Here is a 26,954-nt window from a genome sequence, read left to right as displayed (position 1 = left end):
TCCTCCTCCAAACTCTAATATCATTCACCGCCTCTTCTCTCACTCTCAGCTCTCTTTCTTTCTCTCCTCCTCTCACATCCGCCAGGCCTCTTCCTCTCCTTATTATTAGCAAGCTACAGTAGGTCTGTGTGAGGTTCAAACTTCCTGTAAGGCTCTGCGTTGGCATCATACTGATTTCCTGGTGCTGCCTGCATAGCTGAAATGTGCCAGTTTTTATTAAGCTAAACATCTGACGGAGAAGCTGAGACTAATGGCTTAACAACATATAACAAATACAAAATAAAGGGCAACTCCGGATAACTTGCTTTATGTGTGGACAATATGATGTTAAAGGTCATAAGAAGAAGAAGAAGAACAACAACAACAACAAAATGTAGTCAGTAAATAAATGTCCTAGCTTATATTAGGTGTATTTAACTATTGATATAATGTGCTTATGTTTGTACAGTATTGGACTGTATTTAGGTGACATTATAGTGAAGGTTAGAGGCAAGTTTAGAGTTATGGGTAGGTTTCAGGGTTAAGGTTATATTAAGGAGTTATATTCACAGAAATTGATTATAGCTGAAATACCACACTATAGTTGTATCTTAAAATACAAGTACAAAATAAATAGATGCAGCTACACAATAAGTGCACTGCAATATTTTCTATGTTAATGTTAGTTTACAGTAGTTAACAGTACAATATAAAGTGAGTCAAGAACAGATATAAATATGAAAAATAGTGTTAATGTTAATACACACTTCATAATTTGAAACTATTCTTGACCAATTATATGAAACAAATTAAAAGATAAAAAAAATTCCCTAAATTAAAATTCCTAATATTAAATAAATTAAAATAAAAAATGGGGGGATTACGGTGGCACAGTAGGTAACACGAAAGCCTCACAGCAAGAAGGTCACTGGTTCGAGCCCTGGTTGGGTCAGTTAGCATTTTTGTGTAGAGTTTGCATGTTCTCCCCGTGTTGCCATGGGTTTCCTCTGGGTGCTCCGTTTTCCCCCACAGTCCAAAGACATGTGGTATAGGTGAATTGAGTAAGCTAAAGTGGCCTTAGTGTATCTGTGTGATTGGGAGTGTATGGATGTTTCCCAGTGTTGGGTTGCGGCTGGAAGGGCATCCGCTACGTAAAACATATGCTGGATAAGTTGGCGGTTCATTCTACTGTGGTGACCCCTGATTAATAAAGGGACTAAGCCGAAAAGAAAATGAATGAATGAAAGTTAAAAATGTGTGTCTTTGTGGAAAAATTAAGTTAAATTAACCAAAAATAATAGCAATAAATAATATTTATGAATTTTAATAAAACCTTTTAAAAGACAATTTATTGAGAGACAACATGTCTTTCTCTTAATAAATAAATGAATAAATAAATATTTATCAATATTTTTTTATTAATTTATTATAAATTTGTATTTATGAATAGTAAATAAACATTTACAGAAGAATGAATGAATAAATGAATGAATGAATGAATGAATACAGGAATAAATGAATAAATGAATGAATACAGGAATAAATAAATGAATGAATGAATGAATGAATGAATGAATGAATGAATGAATGAAGATAGGAAGGAATGAATGAATGAAGGAAGGAATGAATACAGGAATAAATGAATGAATGAATAAATGAATGAATGAAGTCCTTTTAAAATCAAAAGGACATGAACAGTAAAATATCTCTTGTACAGGAAAAATTTTATTAAACAGATAAATAAATAAATATGCATGCATGTATGTATATATGTATGCATGTATGTATGTATGTATGTATGTATTCTATTCTTGATAATTTGGACCTCATTAAAAATGTATATACAAATTAAGGGACGTATACATTCATATGTATGTATACTTGTTATGCTTACAAGTCTTCTTTTAACATTAATAACAACACAAATAGCAGCATGTGTATGAAGCTGCCATCAAATATTGACCCAATACAATACAATTGGCAAAATATTGACATCTAATGTACTCCTCCATGCAAGTTTCTTAATAATTTTAGCCTGTAAGCAACCCTGTGCTGCAATTACAAACCACTATAAACACAAAACAGCAAAGGATCCCATTCATTTCAAACTTGCACAAATTAAAACATTTGAAAAATAACAACAGCCCAAAGCATTCCATATTAGAATTCTTAGAATGCGCCTGGATGACATCATCGCCTGACATTCTACTACTTGCTTTTGTGAGTTGTAGTTTTGGCATTTCGAGTTGCAGATTGATCGGTTTACTATTACAGTTTGTTATCAGAAAACATTTGTCATCATGGAGTTTGAGCACAGTTCACTGACAGTGTCTTGTCAGCCCAGTGAAACACCTGTTGGGCCTGATGAAGTTCCTGAAGTGAGAAAGGTAAAAAAGGGCTTCTGGAAGTGGCCAGACTTCCTTTGCAAGACTAGAACATACGACCTCGTCCAGGCCACGAAGGACTACCATGGAGCCATGTTGAAGCAGAAAGTTTCTAGTCAGCCCATTGAAATACCAGTTGGGCCTGATGAGGTTACTGAAGTGAGAAAGGCAAAAAAGGGCTTCTGGAAGTGGCCAGTCTTCCATCGCAAAACTAGAACATACGACCTCATCCAAGCCACGAAGGACTACCATGAAGCCATGTTAAAACAAAAAGTTTCCTGTCAGCCCATTGAAACACCTGTTGGGCCTGATGAGGTTCCTGAAGCGAGAAAGGAAAAAAAGGGCTTCTGGAAGTGGCCAGACTTCCTTTGCAAGACTAGAACATACGACCTCGTCCAGGCCACGAAGGAATACCATGAAGCCCTGTTAAAACAAAAAGTTTTTTGTCAGCCCATTGAAACACCCATTGGGCCTAATGAGGTTCCTGAAGCGAAAAAGGAAAAAAAGGGCTTCTGGAAGAGAGTCACTTGTCTCTTCACTTCGAAGTCTAGTAGAGGTAAAATCACACTCACAAGTGATTATGATACAAGGATTGTTTAATAGCCAAATATCTAATCAAGTAATAATTTATAACTGGTCTTGTGTATACCATTTTAATGTATTAATGTCATTGGCCCATGAACAATTCCTGCTTGATGTCAAACTTTTTCATAACCTTAACAAAAAGCAAATCCAATCATAACTTAACGTTAAAACAGCTATCACAGCAATATTTATCAATATGTGGAAATTTCTGTATTCTCGGAAGCTGTGGAAATTAAAAATGTAAAACAGGATATATGTTAGAACCACTGTTAATGTTTACATCCCTCAAAATGCTCTATAAATATGCTCTATAGAAATGTGATCTATGAAAATCTATGCAAATTACAAATATGACATACAAGTTCATATTTGGATTTCGCATATAAAATGTGTCATATATGTTAAATGATGGCCATTTATATATGTTTTTTAACCATTTGCATTACAAATACGTACATATGTACAAAAATAAGTAGTAAAAAATAAGCAAATATGTAATATGTACAAATATATTACCTATAGTTATATATGTATATGTTCATATTACAGCTTCTGCTTTAGAGGACCATGTCCCTGCTGCTGAGCAGCTAGAGGAGGACGACACAGAAGATGGTAAGATAGGAATTATTATTAGTATTACAAACGTGAATAAAAAATAAATAAAACATATATATATATATATATATATATATATAAATATAATATAAAAAAAAAAAATATATATATATATATATATATATATATATATATATATATATATATATATATATATATATATATGATGTATATAAAATTGTACATCATACTGTGTACTGTACATCGTACATCATACTGACTACAGTTGTTTATTTTTTAACAGACATCATTTTAAGGCATTACAAAATTGGTGACAAGCTGGGCAAAGGTGGATTCGGCTCTGTCTACAAAGCCACACGCCGCAGGGATGGACTTAAGGTGCTTTCACTAACAAAACATTGCTGTATCATTACTTTGTTTAAACCTTCTACCACATGCTAACTGCTAATTATTTGCTTTGTTGATCAGGTTGCTGTGAAATGTACTGTAAAGTCATCGAAGATGAAGGAAATCACAGTGGTGAGTGGTCCAGATACAATTCAATGTCATGATTTGATTTGATTCTAGATTTGATTTTCTTAGGATGGGACAAAATGGGATTGAAGACGTTATATAGTAAACGAAACATGTCTTTTTAGTAAGTACGTAAGCAAGTAAAGTAAGGCTTTTGTTTTGTTTTGTTTTGTGCTTTCCATTTAAAATTAGAGGTAACCACTGTAATTGCATCATGATCTAAACAAAGATGACAGCACACATGAAGAACGAGCAGCTTACATCTAAACTAGACTTTTTCATGTAGAAATTAAAACAGAATTGAAAACAAAATGGTTTTGTGAAACTATTGGCCTACTACATAAAACATCTGAAGAAAAAAAAAAAACAGTAGATAAGCTAAAGACTCCATTTACAACAGTATTTGGATAAATACACTTGATTAGATTGTTTCAGAGCCTTATATGTCTGTTAATGTCAGATTACAATTGAGTTTTCATTAAGAGAGCTTTAGGAAACCATCTAATTGTCATAATTTCTCTCCTTTAGCCTGGTTATGACAAACCCCTCCCTACAGAAATTGCCCTGACAATCATGGCCAACAATGGTCCCTACGTCCCCGAGATTATCAAACTCCTAGACTGGGAGGACAACGATGACCACTACGTTATAATCATGGAGCGACCCATACCTTGTATGGACTTGTTTTGCTTCTTAAACCACAACAACGGACCTCTTGATGAGAAGACGGGACGCCATATAATGCGGCAGGCCATTCATGCTGTGAGCGTTTGCTTTAATCGCGGTGTCTTCCATCGGGATATAAAACTTGAAAACCTCCTGGTGAATCCAGACACTTTGGAGGTAAAGCTAATAGACTTCGGCTGTGGTGCGATCGCAAAGGAATCAGGCTACAAAGTCTTCTGTGGTAAGTGTTATGAACTTTGTTGTCATAAAAATAACATACTAAAGATTCGGTTTAAATGTATAAACCATTGGATGATATTTTTTTTCTAGGCACAAGAGAATACTTCCCTCCGGAGTACGAATTGTATGGCAGGTACCATGCACAGCCGGCGACTGTTTGGTCTCTAGGGATCGTCCTGTTCGCAATGATGTGTTGGGCTTTACCCACTGTCTCCGACCACTCCTTGATAAGGGACTATCTTTGGACTAGAACTGACCTGTCAAAAGGTGAGAGCTTCATCAAAGTGTAAAGAGAGCAGGTCTTATAACTATTTTTGACGTACAAGCGTGCGCAACCATTGTAATCTATCTGATAATGTAATGTAATCAGATTTTAAGATGTGTAAAAACTGCTTGCTATGCTGGTTAATGTTGCACACCGACATTGTCTTATTATATCATTCTACTTTTTATGTACAGTCATGAACACACTTGTTTGTAGAGCGAGCAGTTTGACTGTTTATTATTCCTAGTCATTTCTCCCATAGGCAACTGAATCGGAAGTACTGGTGCACTTCGGCATTGTAGAATAAGGTCTATAAACTATTACCCTTAAACACCCCATTCTTCTTTCTGCACAGAATGCTGCCAGATGATCTGCGGTTGTCTGCAGCCAGACCCAGATGAGAGACTCGCTCTGCAGGAGATGCATCTCCATAACTGGTTTAAGGTATAAAGCCTTTAGCTAAATGGCTTTCATTTTTGTTGATCATCTTAAGCAGAGGTGTCCAAACTAGAGTCCGCAGGCCAAAGTTGGCCCTTGGTAACTTGATTTGCCCTTTGATTTGGCCTACCATCCCATCTGAGAAGAGACTGAGAATGATAACAAAAACTGAAAGTAAATCATTCGATTAAATGTTATAATAATTATAAATAGTCCCTCAATAAATAGAGGAACACATCGGCGATGCACATCAAGGCTAAAAACAGGTGCAGCTTGACTAGTGTAACTCCATTCTGTTATAAATAGGATTGTTTTTACTGTATGAATATATACTGCATTAGTTAATTTAAATCAATGCTCTCTAGTTTTGTTTAAATGTTGAAAAACTTATGAAATCACCAATGGCAACTTTAATGTAATGAGTTTGGTATACTTTGGTCCAACACGCTCAATCAAGACTGGTTTTTCATAAAAAAGTTTGAAGAAGCATCCTTCTTAGACAGGAACAGTCCGAGGTGTTCAAAGTCCAGAAAAGACTACAAACATTGCATGTGACATTAACTGTAATCATACCAAGGTCCAAGAACATATTTGTGCACCTAAAAAAAAGCTACCGAAGAGGAGAAGAAGTCTTAGGGGATTGGAATGAGTGATTAAAAACAGGATTTTTATTTGTGGGTGAACTAATCTTTTAATCTTTTAGACAAATAACACTGATTTATGTTTCAGGTCATGGAGTAAGACAGGAGAAACAACTCAGCAACCCTAGCACACCTGAGGACTGCTGCATTGGATTGCTCTTTGTATTGTATTGTTGCCTTGTCAACTTCTGTAATAATGCAGGGCAACTTACATATGAGTGCCTTTGTTGATTAATTAATATGTCATGAATGTTTTGAATGTATTGTCATTATATTATTATTATACACGTATGCAAATGCACTATATATGTCATGTGTGTGTCTTATATACTGGTGAATTATTAAAGGATTATAAAATCAACATCATGTCTTGTTTTTATTTATTATGTGACCAGTTACTGATTGTACACTGACTTCTTACTTTTTTCATGCAGGTTTCACCTTTTTAAGACATTTTAAGACCATTTGGAATTAAATTTTAGACTCATTAAGTACTAAAGACAAAATAATTTTTCAAATTACGCAGATGGAAAAGATATTTATTTGACCTATCAAAATATATATAACTATAATTTAATACTAATAATACATTAATAATAAACAATTAAAATATTTTAGATTTCAATTCTTAGCTAAATATTTAAAGTATTGTGTAAAAACAAGCAAGCTCTACTTGTATCCATACAGTTTTTTCCCCAACATAAACTTCTTTAAAATAATAATAAAACTAACAAATGTTTTAAAAGATTTAAAAACTATATTAAACTAAATCTATGGACAACAATCTGTCCAGGTCGGTGTCCTCAGCAGTACATGGAGAAACAAATGTTATTGTAAGGAAAATAATTAAACCATTATGATAAATAGAGTTAAACATTACTTTTTTAAATAAAAAGTTTAACGTTTCATTGAGATGGATTGTTGGTGATTGTATGGGTTTTGGACAGATTGGGTAGCAATACACGAACAAAGGAAAATTAAGACCTGTTTAAAAAGATTTAAGACCAACAACACAGTATTACAGTAAATCTAGAACTTTTTAAGGCCTAATATTTGGATTTTGAGATTTAATACTTTTTAAGACCCCACAGAAACCCTCTACATAACAGTATTACATAAATTATTTGTCCTTCTGTGAATTTCTATTGAAAACTACTGTGAATTGCAATAAAATATTTTAAAGTTTAAGTGTGTGTTTAAATGGTTTTGACTGATTTGAAATCAATAATCACTCCTTTGTACACTGTGAAAACAGAACTAATAATAAGAATTGACTTTGCTCAAAAGATTTATAACCCACAACTAACAAACCCAGACAAATAAAGAATCTTTAATCCCTAATGTTATGTCTATAGCTGTATATTTTGACTCAAAAGTCTGTATTTTGCCCTAAAAATACACTCACTGGCCACTTTATTAGATACACCGTACTGGTACTGAGTTGGACCCCCTTTAGCCTTCAGACCTGCCTTAATCCTTCATGGGATAGATTCAACAAGGTACTATAAATATTCCTCAGAGGTTTTGGTCCATATTGACTTGATAGCATCACACAGTCGCTGCTGATATGTCGGCTGCACATCCATGATGCGACTCTTTCGGTCCACCACATTACAAAGGTGCTCTATTGGATTGAGTCTGGTGACTGTGGAGGCCATTTGAATACGGTGAACTCATTGTCAAGGCATTTGCACCCACAGAACTGCCACTCACTGGATATTTTCTCTTTTTCTGTATTTTATCATTTCCCTAGTCTAACAGTATTCACGTACAGTAACTGAATGATCAAAATAAAAGTAATTCAATAGAATTAATCATAGTTAAGGTCACAAATGGTACAATTTCTTATACCTGAATGTTTTTAAACTCATAATACAATCACAGGCATCAAAAACACATGCAAATGATGAATTATAATACAAACTCAACATTGCTTATGCTGCGATGTGACTATTGCAAATGATCACATTGTGATATCGATGCTGAAATGATACGTTGTGCAACCCTAAAACAAGTACACATATTTTTTTTCTTAAAACGAATAATATTCAGCCGTTCATTTATGCACATGCACTCACTCCTTTGCATTAAACACGACACACAAATGCAATTCTCAGTGGTGACATTGCTGTCTTTATACACCGAGAGCTTGCTTTTAATGGACAGGGTGCCTAGTGGCTGTCTCTCCGTCACGCACGCACACTCAAAACACCTTCACATCTAAAAATACCACTGCTTTCAAAACATCAGGGAGAGGATGGCACGTGGCGGACACTGCAGGAATGAGCCAGGCCTTCCAAGCTCAAAGAAAAACACACTCAGCCACAAACAAAACAATAAAAGCCTGCTGCCACAAAGAGGACCATCTACCATAATATCCCGCAGTCATTCCTGCCTCTTTTTAACCATCTTGGCTATTTTTTGCACAAGAGAGTACAGAGATACAGCTTTGTCTGTGAGATTACCAGACCGACAGGTAAAATAATACACAAACATGCAATCTAAAGTCACACAATATGATTAAACCAAGAATAAATAATGAATATCTAAATCTGTGGAGAGCAAATATTTGGCTCCTCAGCATGACAAGCCATTACTCATAAACTCACATGGACACACCGTCCCGTAGGTTAACCAAACTAGAGAAGTCATTTAGAGAAATGCGAGCTAGAAATCAGAAATAAAGCTAAAGATAAACAAAGCAAACATCCTAATCAAACAGACAGGCGGACAGAGCTCCATGACGATGGAAGGCACACAGACACACACGTCTGTACACATTATATAAAGTGATCAAACAGACGGAGCTGTAGCTATGGGAACTGAACAAGCAGACAGAGGAGGCCGGAGTGGATCTTTTAGATGGAAATGAAGTGTTGGAGTTGAAGAACTAGGAAGAGCTGTCTTTCAGGACTTCTTGTTTCTAGCCAAAAACATAAGGAAACATGTAAAATTGTGTGTCTACAAGATGAAAGTTCGAGATGATTATGTTCATCCAGATACTGACAATACATATATTTGTTTTCACATGAGTATTATGTTAGAATCATACATACACTCACCGGCCACTTTATTAGGTATATCTGTCCAACTGCTTGTTAACGAAAATTTCTAATCAGCCAATCACGTGGCAGCAACTCAATGCATTTAGACATGTAGACATGGTCAAGACGATCTGCTCCAGTTTAAACCGAGCATCAGAAAGGGGGAGAAAGGTGATTTAAGTGACTTTGAACATGGCGTGGTTATTAGTGCCAGGGGGGCTGGTCTGAGTATTTCAGAAACTGCTGATCTACTGGGATTTTCATGCACAACCATCTCTAGGGTTTACAGAGGATTGTCAGAAAAAGAGTACATTTTATAAAGGTTTTTTTTTTCTACCATTGTTTCATAACCAGGCTAAGTTATTAAGATCCATCATTAAAACATGGTGACATTTTTTAAAAAGTGTTATAATCCAATTATGAAGGTTTATGAATAGAACGTACAACCAAGTCAGAATTGCACATTTTCACAGCAAAAAATGCTTTCCTACAAGAGTTTTTTTGTTTCTGTAGCCCAAAAATCGAAACATTCTTAAATCAAGAAGCATTTTCTAGACAAGTACAATTTTTTTGCATTCTTTTCAGAAAGAAACAAGTCAAAATTATAAGAGTTCAAATAATCTACCAGTGGGCTGAGTAAAATAATCTAAAAGCATTATATTTTGTGTACCGCACTGGCAGATTATTTCGCTTTTTTTTCTTTTTTTTTTAAGAAAACACATCATTGATTGTGTTTCAGTTTAATCGACAATTAAAGTTAACAATAAAAAAACTAAATAGCAAATGTTTTGGTATTTTATTGGTCATTTTTAAGACACATAAAATTATAGCAATAAAATTAGACATAAGTTATTAATAAATTAGAATTGTATTAGATTTATTAGAAAATGAAGCACACTGAAGATGTGATGCATTAGTGTTCATCATTTTTTCCAACAATTCAACAGCCTAAGGTCAAATTATTCAATATATTTAATCTAAAAACATTGTTTAGATGTTTTATCTTAAACCATTTGTCAGCTTTTGTTCATAAAACACTTGCCTGTATGACTAATTTCTCATTTATCTCATCCCTAGCCTCTATAGCTAACTAAAAAAATGTAATTTTCAGAGAATTGAGCCATTCAAATTGGTGGACTTTCAAAGATTTTTGATCACTGATTCCCTTTGCTCTTTCCTCTCCAGCGGCAACACACCTTCTCAATTAAATTTTACATTTATTCATGTGACTTGAATCTCCTGTGGAGCTGCTTCTCTGCCTCATTCCACCTTCATTAGATATAGAGATCAGATGAAGATAATGAGAGAGAGAGAGAGAGAGAGAGAGAGAGAGAGAGAGAGAGAGAGACTGATTTATTGATTGAGTGCATCTTAAGTTTCAACAGTATTCAGTGGCATAAGTAGAACTGCTTCAAAACAGTGCCATTATTAAGTCACATGCTAACAAGCAACGTACAGTTAAGAATCAGTTTTGTACTGCAGCTGGCATGCGTTTTGTGACTACGTTTACATCGGAAAAAGAACAATTTTTGACAAAAACATGCAGCTAAAATCATTGGAATGACCATTTTAGCACTGTATTTTTTGCACAAAAGTCTGTCAATCAATAAAAAGCAAGCATTTAACAGCTTCCCAATATAGTAACTTAAGACTTTAAAGGGATAGTTCACCCCAAAAAAATTTGTTTATTTATTTACCCTCAAATTATAATTTTTTTTACTATTAGAAACTGGTTATATTCACAGACTGTTGCCACACAACTGTGTTTAAACCCCTTATAAAAGTAACTTTTGCTCCATCGTTAAACAACCACCGTTTCCCAAATCCACACTGGTCTGTTTGTGACTGTATGCATGGAATGAATGGGGTGGGGGACACTGTGGGGAGGGATGACACATCAGGTGGCTGGCAAGTGACTCAAAGCCTAAGGCAGATGGCCAACCATAAAAAAGAAAGAAAGAAAGAAAACCAATAGTGTGAAATCTATTCCCTGGTCCAGTTCTCTGCGGGGCTGTTGTGAAACTGTCAACACTATACCACATGGAAAAGACATCACACCTGATTTGTCCAACAATTTCTATCTTCTTAGCCATAAAATGACAATGTTATATAGTTTATTAGCTAATAGGATATGTGCAACCAAGCACAGAACTGCCAATTACAGTTTTTCAGGTTCAAAAGGAGTTAAAAGAATATAGTTCACCCCAAAATGTTCAATTCTGTCATCATTTATTTATCCTCCACTTATTCAAAACCTTTTGAATTTCTTTCTATAGTTAAACACAAATAAAAATACACAGAATAATTTAGGAAAAAACAGCCATTGGCTTTCATAGTATATTTTTGTTCCTTTAGATGTCAATGGCTTTGTGTTTTTTTTGTTTTAAATGATGAGGAAACTTTATTTTTGGGTGAACTATTCCTGTAAAGGGGTGGTCCACAGTGTATTTTTAAGGCTTGGTTGTGTTTATAAGATGCAAAGCAATGTGTGCTTATGCTTCATTTATAAAAAATCAGGTTATTTTTTCATACATCCTACTTGATTAGATACAGCTAATCAACTAACATTAAAACAACTGTCATACCTCCTAGTTCCTCCTAAAGGCCCGCCCCCAAGAGGCTCTGATTGGTCAGCTAACATAATGTGCTGTGATTCACAGATCGGCTCCACATCACCACGTCACGCCCCTACAAGCACACGGTTTTGCGCTGTGTAAACAGTAGCTGAATCAGAATGAACCTCACGCCTGCTCTCTAATATAAAATCTGACAAATGCGTTTCACATATATTCAAAATAAGAATATGTAAGTAATATGAAACATTTACATATCTTTTGCGAGTTTGTTATTTGAGATGTAGAATGCACAGAAAGCATAGAGAGATACTGTTGAAGATTGTGGGCGTTTACAGCGGTTTGACTGATAAATATGAATTTGTAGCTAAATTGTTAGAGGTGCCAAACAGCATTTCCCTTTGTTTACATCCTTGTTTCACTACAACATACCATTAACGCTAGAAACTGTGCCTGTAGTGTATCAATTTTAACAAATAAAAACACTTTCAGGTTGTGGCTCACAATCCACAGCTTTTTCAGTGGCAGGAGTTTTAAGCCAAATCCAGCACTGAACTGGTAGAGTTTCTGGAAGCTGTCCTTTGTCAAATGCTAGCTATGTCGTTTTTACAATTCTCTGGAACATAATTAAAATTAAACTGTAAGCACTTCTCTCTTTGTGGTGTGTCCTTTGGAAGTTCAAATACAAAAACAGAGGAAGCTCTGTAGAAATAGCAGCATTTGGACGGCATTTTAGCTTTCCCTGCTATAACATTACAGCCCCTCTGGCCACACCCCTTCACTGCGCAGGGTGTACGCACATGGTGAATGCATTTAACCTGAATCGCTTGTGATCTCACTAGCCAGGATCTATTGTTTTGTAGTCCCCAAATTAATTCGTTGTAGGCTTTGCTAAGCTAACTCTGTAAAAGCCAATGTCTCCCTTTGCATTGAACTTTGAGCGTCTTACATTCATAGGTGTTGTTTATGTTCTCACAGCTACATTACACATCAACTAAAGTTTAAACTATGATATCGTAGTGGACCACCCCTTTAAGTTTAACAATTGTTGAAATAAGCAAATAAAAAAATCAGTAAAAGTAAAAATTTAAAGCCACAAGTCAAACAGGCCGTGCTGTCATTTGAGCTCAACTTGCATTGAACCTGTAACTTTTCCTGCAAGACATGAGCCAAATGTTCCTTTTCAAACAAAGGATTAGATTTTGGGTATATAAAAGCTTTATGTTTTATATAACGCACAGACTGTGATACCTTGGGAGGATTTTTCAAATTCTAAAACAAGCAGTGAGAGAAGTGTCAAGAATGAGCAAGAAGAAAGAACCAAGATGAAATGGAAGTTGTCGGAGTTTCTGATTCAAGTCATATTATTCCACGGAGGAGGGTGGAAAAGTGGCAAAGAAACACAAAAATTGTCACACGAATAAGTAAAAAACTGAATGGAGAAGGTGTTTTGCCACTGGAGAGACAGAAGAATAGGAAATAATGACTTTCCAAAAGCCTAAAGTGTGTCATATTCAAACCATGTGCATATTGAAAGATTTTCAAATGTGGCTCTTACGTGGCCTTTAAGAAAAACACAACTGTTGACCTTTAAATCCTGTTAGCCAGAACAGATTACTACACACACTTGCACAGAACAACTCACATGCACACTCTGTAGCACAAGTCGTGTTGAAACCTCGCAGGAAGAGAGAGAGACTAAATCTAATCTCAAGTGAGGATGTTACTCAAATGGAAGCACTTCAGCACTGATCCAGATAACACAATTTTGCATGGCCTTGAGCCTTTTTGATCAGGACAATCTGGCGAATAAACAAAACAATGTAAAGGCATGTAGTCGCATGCATTAATGTCTGATATAATAAAGCCTGCCTGTAGTTAAAAATGACAGGGCTGTCTTTGCTTTCCAGTCTGGTTTGGGATCAGTGTCGCCAGCCATCTTGGAAGAGTACTTTTGACAGTATAATGGGTGAAGTCATTGCCCGTACCATGTGAGGTGAAACCGGACGCACATGCTTTGGCTAATCTGCTTGGAAAACCTGAAATAGACTCACGAGATTACAGAGAGCATGACAAACCCAGGATCAAACACAGAGGCTGGTTTACATGTGATCAAAGGACATGATTTGCAGGCCAAAACATGTCAGCTTAGAATAACCTGTTCATTTGGACGGAGGAACACGTGAAGTTCCCTTAAATTTATAATCTGCTAACAGATGCTCTTTAACTTAAAATACATATATTTCATAAATAAAATTCCATAGCACACACAAAAAAGTATGATATGCATAATATATAATACAGTGCTTTCCACACATAGACTTTACTTAGGTGGGCTGCCCAGGTACTGTATATTAACGCCAAAGTATATTTGGTGACATTTATTTTTGATTATTATCATCCTTTAACACTTTTTTTATATCCGCCCAATAGCCAAACATCTGCGATCGATTAACCAGTGAAAAAATCTCCTCTTGCCCTACACGTTTCCCACTTTTCATTGTGTGTGCACCAGAACTGTCATCACTCCCATAGACAATCTCACGTGCTCTGCAGAGACCCACAGAGATGTGCCTTTTTTGGGACGTAAAATGGATCTATCCGGGGTTTCTAAATCTCCTAAAATGTCCGGGATTCGACTTTTGGTTTTTCTTTCTAAACCATCGTTAATTGTATGTGTTTTTGCATTACATTGTTATTTTAAGCATGATTTACTTTCGCTTGGCTTTGCAGATGACAGCGCGTGCACATCCGCAAGCGAGAGAAACAATATATAATAAATTCTTTGATCTAATCGACTCGAAAAAAACTTTTTTCTATTTACTCAGAGAGGTAATGACATTTAAACTGGCTGCAAAATATTTGTACACCATTAGAAATGTAAAAAAAAGCAACTAATTTGCCTTGTTTAAATAATCTACACTTTTTATTCTTGTAATTTTTATACTTTTTTGAGATTTGTATTCCATGGATGTCTCTTATTTCTCATTTGCTCTATTTTTTTTATTTGATGATGGTGATATTTTACATAATTTATATACAGTTGAAGTCAGACTTGTTAGCCCCTATGAATTATTAGGTCACTTGTTTAGTTTTCCCTAATTTCTGTTTAATGGAGAGCAGATTTTTCCAACACATTTCTAAACATAATAGTTTTAATAACTCATCTCTAAAAACTGATTTATTTTATCTTTGCCATGATGACAGTATAGTAGTTTACTGGATATTTTTCAAGACACTTCTATACAGCTAAAAGTGACATTTAAAGACTTAACTAGGTTAATTAGGTTAACTAGGCAGGTTAAGGTAATTAGGCAAGTTACTGTAAAACGATGGTTTGCTGTAGATTATCGAGAAAAAATAGCTTAAAGGGGCTAAAGATTGTCCCTAAAATGGTGATTAAAAACGGCTTTTATTCTAGACGAAATAAAACAAATAAGACTTCATTTAGTATGTCTAATAATATCAGACATACTCTGAAAATGTCCTTGCTCTGTTAAAAATCATTTGGGAAATATTTAAAAAACAAGAAAATAATTCGAAGGGGGCTAATATTCTGACTTCAACTGTATATCTAACATGCTTTGGCAATACTGTATAAAATATCAGCAGCAGATTTTTCCCTGTCAGTAGGTGCACATGGCTCCTGAATAAAAGTAAAACCAATAGTGGTTTAAAAAACAAACAAACAAACAAACAAAAAACATCAACCCATTGTATCAAAAATTTTTATAAAATCACATATTTTTTGTCGCTTGTAGGTAACCATGTATGTGCTGTGGGTAAAAGATGCGTTTCAATCCGGCTACTACCGCAACTATATTTCAAATCAGTGGGAAGCACTGTAATAATATCATGTTAATAATAATCACAAAATATGCCAGAATATATTTGATATAACTTATTTTGGCCAGTTTGCAAGTCAAATAATTGAATTGATAAATAACTTGAATTTTAAATGCATACATTTACACAATTGTAGTCTAATCAAAAAAGTGTATAAATACTTATAATAATAATAATAAAAACACTGTGAAATGTGACATAGCTTGAGGAAGACAACTTTGTGTCCCTTAGGAGACAATTATTAGCTCTGAGTCACACAAGCAGCCAACCTCAAAGGACAGACTTATGTTGACACACTGGTTGCGTGTAAGTGTTTCTCTACAGTCTACACAAGCAAATCACAAAGAGCAAATGCATTCATGTAGCTACTACTTATTTTTATATACATGTATGAAGAGTTCAGATGCAAAAGCCTTTAAGTATCGTCTGAAATGTGTGTGTAGGTTTAGGAATTTTTACTTTTATGGTTATGAATAGGTCCTTGTTTTGCCTTTAAAGTAAAAAAGTTGAACTAGGAGGTTGAGAAAAATGCATGTTTTAGATTAAAATTTCAGACGGCTAGCCCTGTCACCTATGTGGCCGGATTAACTAAATTTCTCCATAATGTATGAGTGTTTGTGTGTGGGTGTGAATGTGAGAGTGTATGGGTGTTTTCCAGTACTGGGATGCAGCTGGAAAGACATGCATTGTGATGAATAATAATTAATGAAAGAGTTAGAGGCTTTTGCATTACAGGCATTCCATGACTGTAAGAACCTCATTAGCTACTGTAATTATTTAATATAATATGTGATAGTATTATTAATTATAGAATATATATTAGCCAATTAAACCAGTACCCAGTTATAGAACATATTCATCAACAAAGGTACAAGAGGTTAAGATCTTTCATCCAAGCATCTATGTTAATACATTAGATAAAATGACAGCAAAATTATACTATACATAATATTAATATTTTTATTAAAGATATAATTCACCTAAAATGAAATCCACTCGGCATGAGTGTGAGTAAATGTTAAGTGAGTTCCCTTTAAACATATTACCTGTCCTTGTTTGTAATTCCAGTAGTGTAAATACAGACAGTGAATACGTTTACATGGACACCAATAATCAGATTTTAATACGATTAAGACAATACTCTGATTAAGAGTCTACCATGTAAACAGCAATTTTTGATTAATTTAATCCGATTAAGGTCATAATCGAACTAAACAGAAATCAGACTAAGACGTGGAGTATGCCGATTTGTGCAGTACAGACATCTTAATCAAACTATTACTGCCGTGCAGGTTTTTTGCCACATTTGGTGAATAGTCTATACACACAAATGGCTATTTGACACTATTCTTTGCACCTACCAGTTTATACTCCCATCCAATATCTCATTTTTCATGGGGGGCATGCATGAAATGTTCCCAAATGAAAGTGAAAATGCCAAACTGCAGCAAAAGTCGACAAATTAAAAATGAAACTACCTGTAACTCCGGAGGCAATGACATTAATCGAATTACGTGCTATAACATGTAGGGATCATAATAGGAACATTTAAAAAGCAACTTATGCAAACAACTTAACCATACTATTGTCTTATTCAGATTAAGGCAGATAATTTGATGACTGATGTCCATGTAAATGTATTCAGTGATCCACAACTTTCTAAGCTTCCCCACTGTTCTCCTTTCACCTCATATTCTCTGTTCACAAAAAAGCAATGGATGATTTCCAAACAGGAAGTTGGTGAGTCATCTGAGATGCCATCAGACTGTGACTTTCCCTGTCCTTAGTGCACACACATTCTTAAACACATTCAGTCAAAGAGTCGCAGAGTGCATTGAATTACACAAGTCAAGTGTCGAGCTTTTGAAGTAAACAGGGACACGAATGATGAGCCTTATGTATAATGCAACAGAACAATCAAAACTTCAGAGCAACAGCAAAAGGCCATTCTCTAGAGAAACGCATGAATCTTAGATCAGCCAACAGTGTTTGGATCATTGGTGTCTATATGCTGGTTTGCTTTTAAAAGTTGACAGAAATCACGCCCTAGTATTAATGCATACTTTCTCTTGCTTGAAAATGGACCGAAATCGGATGACGCATTCTGTTCACAGACACATATACAAATTCTTGTTGAATAAAACTCCCTCTAGAATAAGAACGTCAAATCCAACTAAATTATAAATAACATCTGCCCACGACAAGCAAAAGCAAGTAGCGAAAGTAGTATTTTCGTCCTGCCTGCTGTGACAAAAAAACTAAAAGCTACTGGCAGCTAAAAACAGAACAAGCCCTTTGAGGTCTTTCACCCAAACTTACAACTTAATAGGAAACACAGTGTTAAAGGAAAGGAAATTGAAACATGGAGAGAGTTACCTCTGAGAGATGAGGAGTGGGGTTGAATCCACACAGGTTGCACACAGTCTTCTGGCACTCCGTACATGTGCTGTAGTTGATCACCTCTCCTGAGCCAAAATTCAGTTTTACTTTACAGAGAGGACAGCAGGATTGGGCCTCAGAGCCTGAAACTTTAGCCTCCTTTACGTCTGTCGATTTTGGGGGGGATGTGTCTGCTGATGCTTTTTTCTCAGCAGGTGTTGGTTTCGGGGATGCTGGGTCTTTGGAATAAGCTGGCGGTGTGTCCGGAGGTGACTCTGAGCCAGAGTCTGGGGGGGATCCAGCAGGGGAGTCTGCATCTGACCCAATGGGGGAATCAGGGGGTGATCCTGCGGGAGAATCAGGGGGAGACTTTGATTCCTCCCCAGAGATGAGATTGGTGGCAGAGCTCAGGAAGGATGATCCAAAACCAAACATCTTTCCAGAAACGCTCTCAGTGGACTGAGATTGTGCTGGTAAAGGTTTTGTCGTCTCTGTGAGGCCACTGAAGCCACTGAAAAGTTTTCCTGTGACGGACTCACTTGCTGGAGCTGCAGAGCCACCCTGAGGTTTGGACCCCCCACCAAAACCACTGAAGAGTTTTCCTGTGACGGACTCTGTAGCTTGGGCAGCTGGAGAGGGTTTTGTTACCTCTGTCAAACCTCCAAGACCAAATCCTCCAAAAAAGCCCCCTCCGTCCTGCTTCGGGGTTGTTTTGGCTGGAGATGGTTGGGGACTACCTTTTGGGCTCTGTGAAGGTTTCTGAAGTGGTGGAGGCTGTCCACGTTTTGCCCCTAGTTGTCCAGGCTGAGGTCCCTGCTGTGGTCCAGATTTTGGTGTTGTTGGAGGTGTACTTCCCTTGCCTGTATCAGCAATACTCTGTTGTTTGGTCAGCATTGGGGGCTTTTTACCAGGCTCAACCTTGGAGGGAGATCCAGGCGGTGGTTCTTTCCTTTGTGGGGAGGGAGGTGCTGAGCCCTGCTTGGGTGGCTGCTTCATCATTGGAGGTCCAGGAGGCTCCATGCCACCCATCGCCCGCTGCATCTGACAGTTCAGACACAGCCATTCCTTACTCTGTGAAAACAAGAAGATAATGTCAAGGTATATGAGCACAAATGCAGCACAATATCATTTTTGTAAGAATAGCCATCTGCATTTAAATTACTTCAAGCTGTGTGCATTAAAAAGGCCTTGCAGAACATTATTTATTTATGCTGAGCAGAACAAAACATCCAGTATATAGCATGGTAATTTGTAGTGAACTTGCTGTTATTAAAAGCTCTTTATTGTTTTTGGATTGATTAACAAACCCCATAAGCCACGACTTTATGATTTGATTACATGTTTTTTTTATTTCATTTACTTCTATTGTTAGTTTGGTTGAGTCATTTATTGAAAGGCACACATGTAAATTCTTAAAAAAACAGAATAAGGCTGCACATCCAGTGCTCTGTGACTAATACTGTTGTTTCCTCTAACATGGACCAGGAATAATTCCAAATGTGTATCACTGCCTTCATAACTTGTGAATGCAACTCCACTTCTTGCCTGAATGACATAAGTGACCTTGCTAATTTTCCATCTTCTGTGGCAATACTTTTAAACTTCTAGACTCAAATGAAAAGAAATATTCTTATGCATAATCAAAAGGTTTTAAAAGCAAAACCCTGAACAGTTTTAATTATTAAGTATAAACTCATTTTGCTAAAGTGTTCATTAAAAATAAAAAAGAAGTATTGTATCTTCTGTATTAAAAATACATAAAGATGAACAATTAAATAAGTGTGAAATTTATCTGACTGATATATAGTAAGGCAGAAGATGCCTCTTACCGCTGAATCTGGTGGACTGAAGCCACACAGGCTGCACACCTGCTGTTTGCACTGAGTACAGGTGTTGTAGTTGGGTGGCTGGTCTTTGGCCTGCACATTCAGCTCTGTAGACTTACAAAGAGGACACATTGCTTTTCCTGGAGCTGGTGCAGCTTTACCAGGCCCTTCTGATAGAGCACCTGGCCCAGGTTTACCCTGCTGTTGAGGTCCACTAGGTTTTCCTGCAACCCCTGGGCCAGGTTTTCCAGGCCCTTGTTGCTGGGGCCCTGGTCCTCCAGGTTTGGGTCCTTGCTGTTGAGGTCCAGGTCCACCAGGTTTAGATCCTTGCTGCTGAGGTCCAGGTCCACCAGGTTTAGGTCCTTGCTGCTGAGGTCCAGGTCCACCAGGTCTAGGTCCTTGCTGCTGAGGCCCAGGTCCACTGGGTTTAGGTCCTTGCTGCTGAATTCCCGGTCCACCAGGTTTAGGTCCTTGTTGCTGAGGTCCAGGTCCACCAGGTTTAGGTCCCTGTTGAGGTCCTGGTGCTCCAGGTTTAGGTGCCTGATGTTGAGCTTCTGGTCCACCAGGTTTGGGTCCTTGCTGGGGTCCTGGTCCACCAGGTTTGGGCCCTTGCTGAAGAGGTCCCTGCCCTTTAGGGGGACCCTGCTGAGGTGGCTTACTCCCTTGAGGAGGACCCTTTCCCACTCCGCTCTGTGGACCAGGAGGCTTTCCTTCCTGCTTTGCAGACTCCTCCTCTTCATCATCACCAAACAAACTAAACTTTGGGATGCTGGCAGAGGAGACAGCAGAAGAAACCGCACTCAAAGGGTTGGCCCCACTCAGGAAGCCAGATGAGAACATGCCAGTTCTTGGTTGTTCTGGGTCTTTGGGCTCCTGCCGGAAACGTGACTCAAGGAGGCTGAGGGAGGAGGGGCTGCGTCCAGGCTTTGGCTTGGGAGGCGGCCCCTCTCCAAAAGCATCTACTGTTCGACTCTTACTGAGACCGACTGGGACTTTGGTACCCCCAGCTTGAGTCTCTGGTGGCCTGTGAAGTGAACAAACATAAGGTTAACTTCATATTACTCTCAGGTCAACATAAATCTTTCCAAAATAGGTGATTGATGAAAATGTGCTGTATTTATTTAAAAGCTGTTCTGGACCATTTACAAAAATAAAATGCAAATGACACTGCAAATAATCCAGTCATCCAATCAATAAAGCAAAATAAAAGTTATTACAGCCAAAAAAAAAAAAAAAAAAAAAAAAAAAAAAGGGTAATGGATCAGCAAAAAAAAAAAAAAAAGAAAAAAGAAAAAGTCTGATGTCATGATCAGTTTATTTTAGACGTTAATAAGTAATAAAATGAATGCAATGCAATGAAGCAACTAATCAAGAAACTCAACTGCTTTATCATTAGTAGTAGTAATGACCACTAGTGTGTAATTACTTTGAAAAAAAAGAGCTAATACTAATAGCATCTATTAAGCATTCTGACCAAACACTAAATCAAGCAATCGTTTTTGCCACACTGTCACTATATTTTAATTTCTGTGCACCACTGATGTTAATTTACTCCTAGAATAATTTGGTGTTTGTCGTGGGCGTTGTTTTACATGTATTTAAATGTGCAGTCAGTCAGACATCCAAAGATAATAATCACGCCACTTCCAAGACGAGTATTGTTTCTAATCGAGTGGCGCTCTTTACTTCACTGTGCGCGTTTCAGCACCACGGACAGCGAACATCTTATAATAATAGGTTAAACTGCTACATGGTCCTAGCTCTCAGGTGTAATAGTACACGCACGCTCCCTAAAATAAGAAAACGATCAATGATCATGATGGCATTTGTGCTTGCGTTGCTATATTTAGTCATATTAATATTTATACCCCCCTCCCCCCATTTGCGCCTGAGTAAAAATACCACATTTAAGCCAATGCAAATTTAAAGACACAATTCAATTAGATGACGAATGAGATCATGTCACAGTGGATGTCGATCGCGTGCTTTCAAGTGATCGAATTTTCATAGACTCGTGTTATTCTCAGTCAGTGTTTTCCAAAGCAGCTCATGACATCACCTACACAGCCCATAGGAGGAAGATGGAGTGTGCATGGAGAACGCAACGGAGATGTGGATACACAGAGGACGGATATTTTTTTGGAAAGGATCGTTCATATTTTTTTCAATGTTCATTTTTATTTCAGTATATAATCCTTGTGGCTTGTATAGACCTGAGCAAGCGGTTTAAACAAAACTATATTCATTAGAACACTGCACATTCACTGTGCACACACAGTGACCCACCATATTAACGATGATGACACTAATTATGAAAAATACATATACACATGTAGGTTTTGAGCAGAGCAGTGTAATTTTACCTTTACGCATAGCTAGTAAACTAAAGTCCATAAAGGTGGTGTTGAATTTCAATCGTATGCGTGTGTGAAAATTGGGCTGGAATTAACATCTCGCTACAAAACGGCCGTAAACATGCAGTAGGAGCGTGAATGGGTGTGATCATGTTTTGCATCGTTGCTGCTGTCGTGATGTGCCAACCTGCAATGCCTTGATCAAAACACAAGCCCATCACACAAGCGCTCGGGCACTGGACGGATGGACATCACCATCATTATAGCATACATTTATAGACACTTCAACTTGCCTGGACTGCGCTCTGGCCATAGCGGCCACAAGCTGCTTTCTTTCTTCCTCAGACAGATTGCTAAGGTCTGCCTCCACCCCTGCGGGCATCTGGATGAAGCCACCCTTCCCATCAGGTGCGAGTCCCGCTGGTAATCCAGCTTCGCCGCCTTCCAGGCTCGCTTCGTTCCCCATGATCGACCCTCTTTCCTTTTAGTTCCCCCTCCCTCCAGCTAATTACGCGGCGATACAGGTCTTAATGTCGGGAATAAGGCGACAGCATCAGTATCCGCAGTTGTTTTGGATGCATGGCGCTTTATTTCTCCATTTCATTCGAGGGTCTCTGTAGCGATTACGCGCATCCCGAGAGCAGAGCCTCTCCGTGCGGGTGTAGGTCTAGAGTTGTGCGCCTCCCTCCTCCATCCATCCGACGCGCATGTCCCGCCCCTCACAGGTGATCAAAAGACGTCGCCGTTGGAAAAAAACGGAATTAAAGGGACAAAGCGCCTAAGAATTTACAAATCATCTCATAATTACCCTGCTTATTTTGCTTTCAAGACGAGCCAATAATTCCCTAATTAGCGAGCAGTTTTGGTGAAGAGGAATTGGTTGTGTAGTAACACGATGTGGTATCAGTTAACATTACGGTAAGCTTGTTCTGTGTTTGTAGTCTGTAAATCTATACACAGTTAAATGAAAAGTACATTTGATAAAATCAGAACATGTACTTTTATTGTATCATTCACAATGCTTAATGGAACTGCAGCTCTTCATTATCAAGTACACAATATTGTATCAAATTGTTATTTACTTCTGCTTCAAATCAAGTTTGCAATGCTCTTCTCATCGCTGGTAGATTGATTCATGGCTATTTAAAATCCACGTTGGGGGAAAACGACCAGAACTAGCACTCCCGGATAAAGTGGCCACTAATGCACTCTATAAAAGACTGACAGGTTCCTTTGAGGCACCAAAGTTTAAAACACACAAACTACAAGAAATAAAACTTACATCTTAACACACCAATCAAAACAGAACACTGAAGTCTAATATTTTATGGTCTAAAATGATTAGACTTTACTTTAGGCTACTACCATTTCCACATGATCAGCACTTTATTTTATAGTGTAGCAAATTTATAACTGTTCCCTTCGCTCTTCAGACTTGGATTTATAGCTCTCTTCTCTGTTACTTTAGTAATATTTGCACTCCTTTCAAGTTAGGATAGATATCTGAAGCTGTTAAATAAAGCTGAAACAGTGGTGTCAGGGCCGGATTTACCCAATAAGCAAGGTAAGCGGCCGCTTAGGGCCCCAGGAAATCTGGAGGCCCCCAGTAAATATCTAGAAGTATAAATTATACCTATAAACATCATTTTCTACCATATTTTGTACACTGTAAAACCCTACAGTCAACTTTATCAAATGAAATGAGTGTAGTTAACTCAAAATTGACTGAAAGTTAAATCTATTTATCTGGAAAGACTTTTGAACTCACTGTTGAAGGTACTGAGTAAATTAAATACCTCATTACTTCAGCTTAAATGGAGTAAGTTCACAGTACTCAGTATATAGATTCGTTTTTTTTTTTTTTTTTAACTCAAATGGTTTGTGGCAATCGGTTTCCTCAAACGGTTTGAATTGCCTTAACCTATTGGGTTTTACAGTACTCAGTTGGTTTTATTTCTCTTCACTTGTCAGGTTTTACAGTGCTTTATTTACTCAAATGGGTTAAGTTCACAGTACTCAGTAGGATTAGTTTTTGAACTTAAATGGTTTGTTGCAATCGGTCTCCTCAAATTATTTAAGTTACCTTAACTTTTTGTGTTGCACAGTGTATGGTGAGAGTTACAAATACAACTTTACCATAATTAAATATTATTTAATATACAATCAAATATAATAATGTCATGTAATAATAATAATATTACAAAATAAAATATCTATCAGGGAGCTGTCCAGCAGTAAAATTGATTTAAAAAAATATTATTGTTTTTGGCTGTAAATTTATTTTAAGAAAACTAATTATTTAAAATGTAGACATTGTATTATTTAAAAATGTTGAAAAAAGATTGAGTGATATAAAACAGCAAAATAAATAAAAATAAATCAAAGTAGAAAGGGGGTATTTCTTCACTCACTCAATTAAATATCAAAATTACTGGCTTAACTATAATATCAATAGAAAACGTTTTTACAAATACCTTTAATTAAGAAGTTTTGTTAAAGCAAATCAAGATAACAATCTTAATAGACCCTATATTCATCTATAGAAAACATGATGATAAAAGATAATCTTAGAAAAGGTATCATATCAGAGTTTTATGGTTTGCTGACAACAAACTCATCCGAAAATTCATATTGTAGGTTGAACGCATGAAAGAAAGATTTGCAGTTTGAAGTTTCGGATGAGGACTGGGAAGAAGTCTGTACTAACGCTCATACTATGTCTATAAATTCTCATCTTAAACTTATACAATATAAATGGATAAGGTGGACATATGAAACACCAGTAGAATTAGATAAATATAATAAAAACATACTAGATATTTGCACAAAATGTTTACAAGCTAGAGGAATCTTATTTCACTGTATTTGGCAGTGTACAAAGATTAAATTATTTTGGGAAGAGATAAGAGTCATAAGAGAAAAGATCATTTCAAAACAAATCCTCCTCGACCCAAAGCTTTTTTTTTTTTTTTTTTTTTTGCTGGACTTATACCCAGAGAATTCAAACTATAGTAAAAGCAAACAAGTGTTTATAGACATCAGCTTGCTTCATGCCAATATATGTGTAGCTTTGCTATGGACAAAAACGCAAAGACCAAACACTACTCAATCGATAAGACAGATGTTGTCAAGCCTGCCTTTAGAAAAAAAACCTTACATACTAAAAACTAAACAGCATGTATTTGATAAAGTATTTCAGCAGATATATTGATTGTGTGACATTAACAAATAAAGAAGTTGATGAATATTAGCTTAGGGCCCCAAAAACACTAAATCCGCCCCTGAGTGCTGTACCTTAATTTCAGTAGCCGTTTGCTTTATTACAATGAATTACTCGTAAGATTTAGTCATCCAACCACTGCATATATCAACCCTCACAAACATATCCATTCACAGCCTCAGCTCACAGATCTCCTGCTGAATAGGAATCATGAGTCACTACATCAATATGTCCATAAGTCATCAATATGTCCTTGGCTCAAAGCTTTGCCAAAGGCTTGAAGACAGAAGGAGACACTGAAGGAGCACGTCACCAATGACTTTGACAGAGTCTGTGGGGACGCATTGTCTGCTTTATAGGGCCCTATGGCTTACTATGTCCACGGAATCAAACGTAGGAGGAGTCCAAACCTGTTGGCTTCACAAAGAGACAACATTTGCAGACATCAAGAAGGCTGCAAAAATTGAATATTCCACCACCAATGGAGCGGCCTATGAACTGAAAGCCAGAAAGCCCCAGACGTGCAACTTAATATTAGCTTGTCTGAGGAGCCTTGACGAGTGACGGAAGAAAATCCTGTCTCCATTAGCAACCTTTATTGATTCCTACTTTTGTGCAGAGATGAAGCTGACTGCAGGACCACTCTCACCGGATCAACAAAGCACTGAACTAATCATGAATAAAACGCTCAGATAAAACATTAGTGTGTTATCCATGTCCGTTTACCATTTGTTACATTTCGAACTTAAAAAGAGATCAAAAGCACATCCGATTTTACAGGAAGTGACCACATTCATTGCTTAAACTTAAATGCAAGATATAAACACTGCAGAATTTCTAAACAAAGCTTCATTTGAAATAATATATCAAAACAAACTGATTGATCCATGGCCGGGTGTTTAGCATATCTGACATTTTGAGCCATGAGGATTTCCTAATCTTGTTGGCCCGTCTTCTTCCAATCATTTTACATGCTTTTTATTGTGTTCTATCAATAACAATGGCAAAAAATGGCCACAGGGAAAGGCTTAAAGCTGCTAATTAGGCTCTTCCGGATCTCCTGAATATCACAGACAGGTGTGTAACAGCAGGGTTGGAAACAAACACAGCAGGAAGGAAGATCTGCAGGAGCGGGACTGAGGGTATGATTTATCTTTAGCTATGGTTTTAACAATACAACATCTCCATGACGGAGACATTAAATAGGTAAAGGACAGGAACATTTAATATAAACGTTATATATAAATATCTGGTAATTTTAAGGAATACACTATTATTGTAAATGTCTTACTTTAATATTTACTATTTTATTAATATTTTGAATGGCCCTTATTTCCTATATTTTTGGTTTTTGCATGAACTATTTGGTACTCTTTAGTCATTTTTATGACTAGATTTGAACAGATTTTTTATTATTTTCATTAT

General features: G+C 36.8%; 2 protein-coding genes across 23 annotated transcripts in view; one reads left to right on the top strand and one right to left on the bottom strand.

Annotated features, from left to right (window-relative positions):
- The window catches only part of pcloa (piccolo presynaptic cytomatrix protein a), a 64,230-nt gene extending 41,246 nt beyond the window's left edge, over positions 1–22,984 (bottom strand). For all 22 annotated transcript variants that reach the window (XM_087248067.1, XM_087248071.1, XM_087248075.1 and 19 more), the window contains exons 1-3: positions 22,603–22,984; positions 19,959–20,979; positions 18,127–19,200 (exon numbers count right to left, since the gene is read on the bottom strand). In XM_087248067.1, coding sequence (XP_087104193.1) covers positions 18,127–19,200; positions 19,959–20,979; positions 22,603–22,775 — 2,268 coding nt within the window. In that variant the 5' untranslated portion in view covers positions 22,776–22,984. The remainder of the gene's footprint in view (positions 1–18,126; positions 19,201–19,958; positions 20,980–22,602) is intronic.
- LOC137490084 (serine/threonine-protein kinase pim-2-like) lies at positions 1,691–6,648 on the top strand. Its single transcript, XM_087248089.1, has 8 exons — positions 1,691–2,919; positions 3,498–3,560; positions 3,808–3,902; positions 3,993–4,043; positions 4,566–4,944; positions 5,034–5,210; positions 5,564–5,652; positions 6,376–6,648. The coding sequence occupies exons 1-8, from the start codon at positions 2,280–2,282 to the stop codon at positions 6,385–6,387; spliced, it is 1,506 nt and encodes a 501-aa protein (XP_087104215.1). The 5' UTR covers positions 1,691–2,279; the 3' UTR covers positions 6,388–6,648.
- Positions 22,985–26,954: the final 3,970 nt, after the last annotated feature.

The sequence above is a fragment of the Danio rerio genome, chromosome 4 (genome assembly GCF_052040795.2).
Source record: "Danio rerio strain M-AB ecotype USA chromosome 4, GRCz13ab, whole genome shotgun sequence".
In the NCBI taxonomy this organism is placed as follows: domain Eukaryota; kingdom Metazoa; phylum Chordata; class Actinopteri; order Cypriniformes; family Danionidae; genus Danio; species Danio rerio.
Note: the sequence above shows the minus strand (reverse complement) of the source record. Positions and strands in the feature narration are given on the sequence as shown.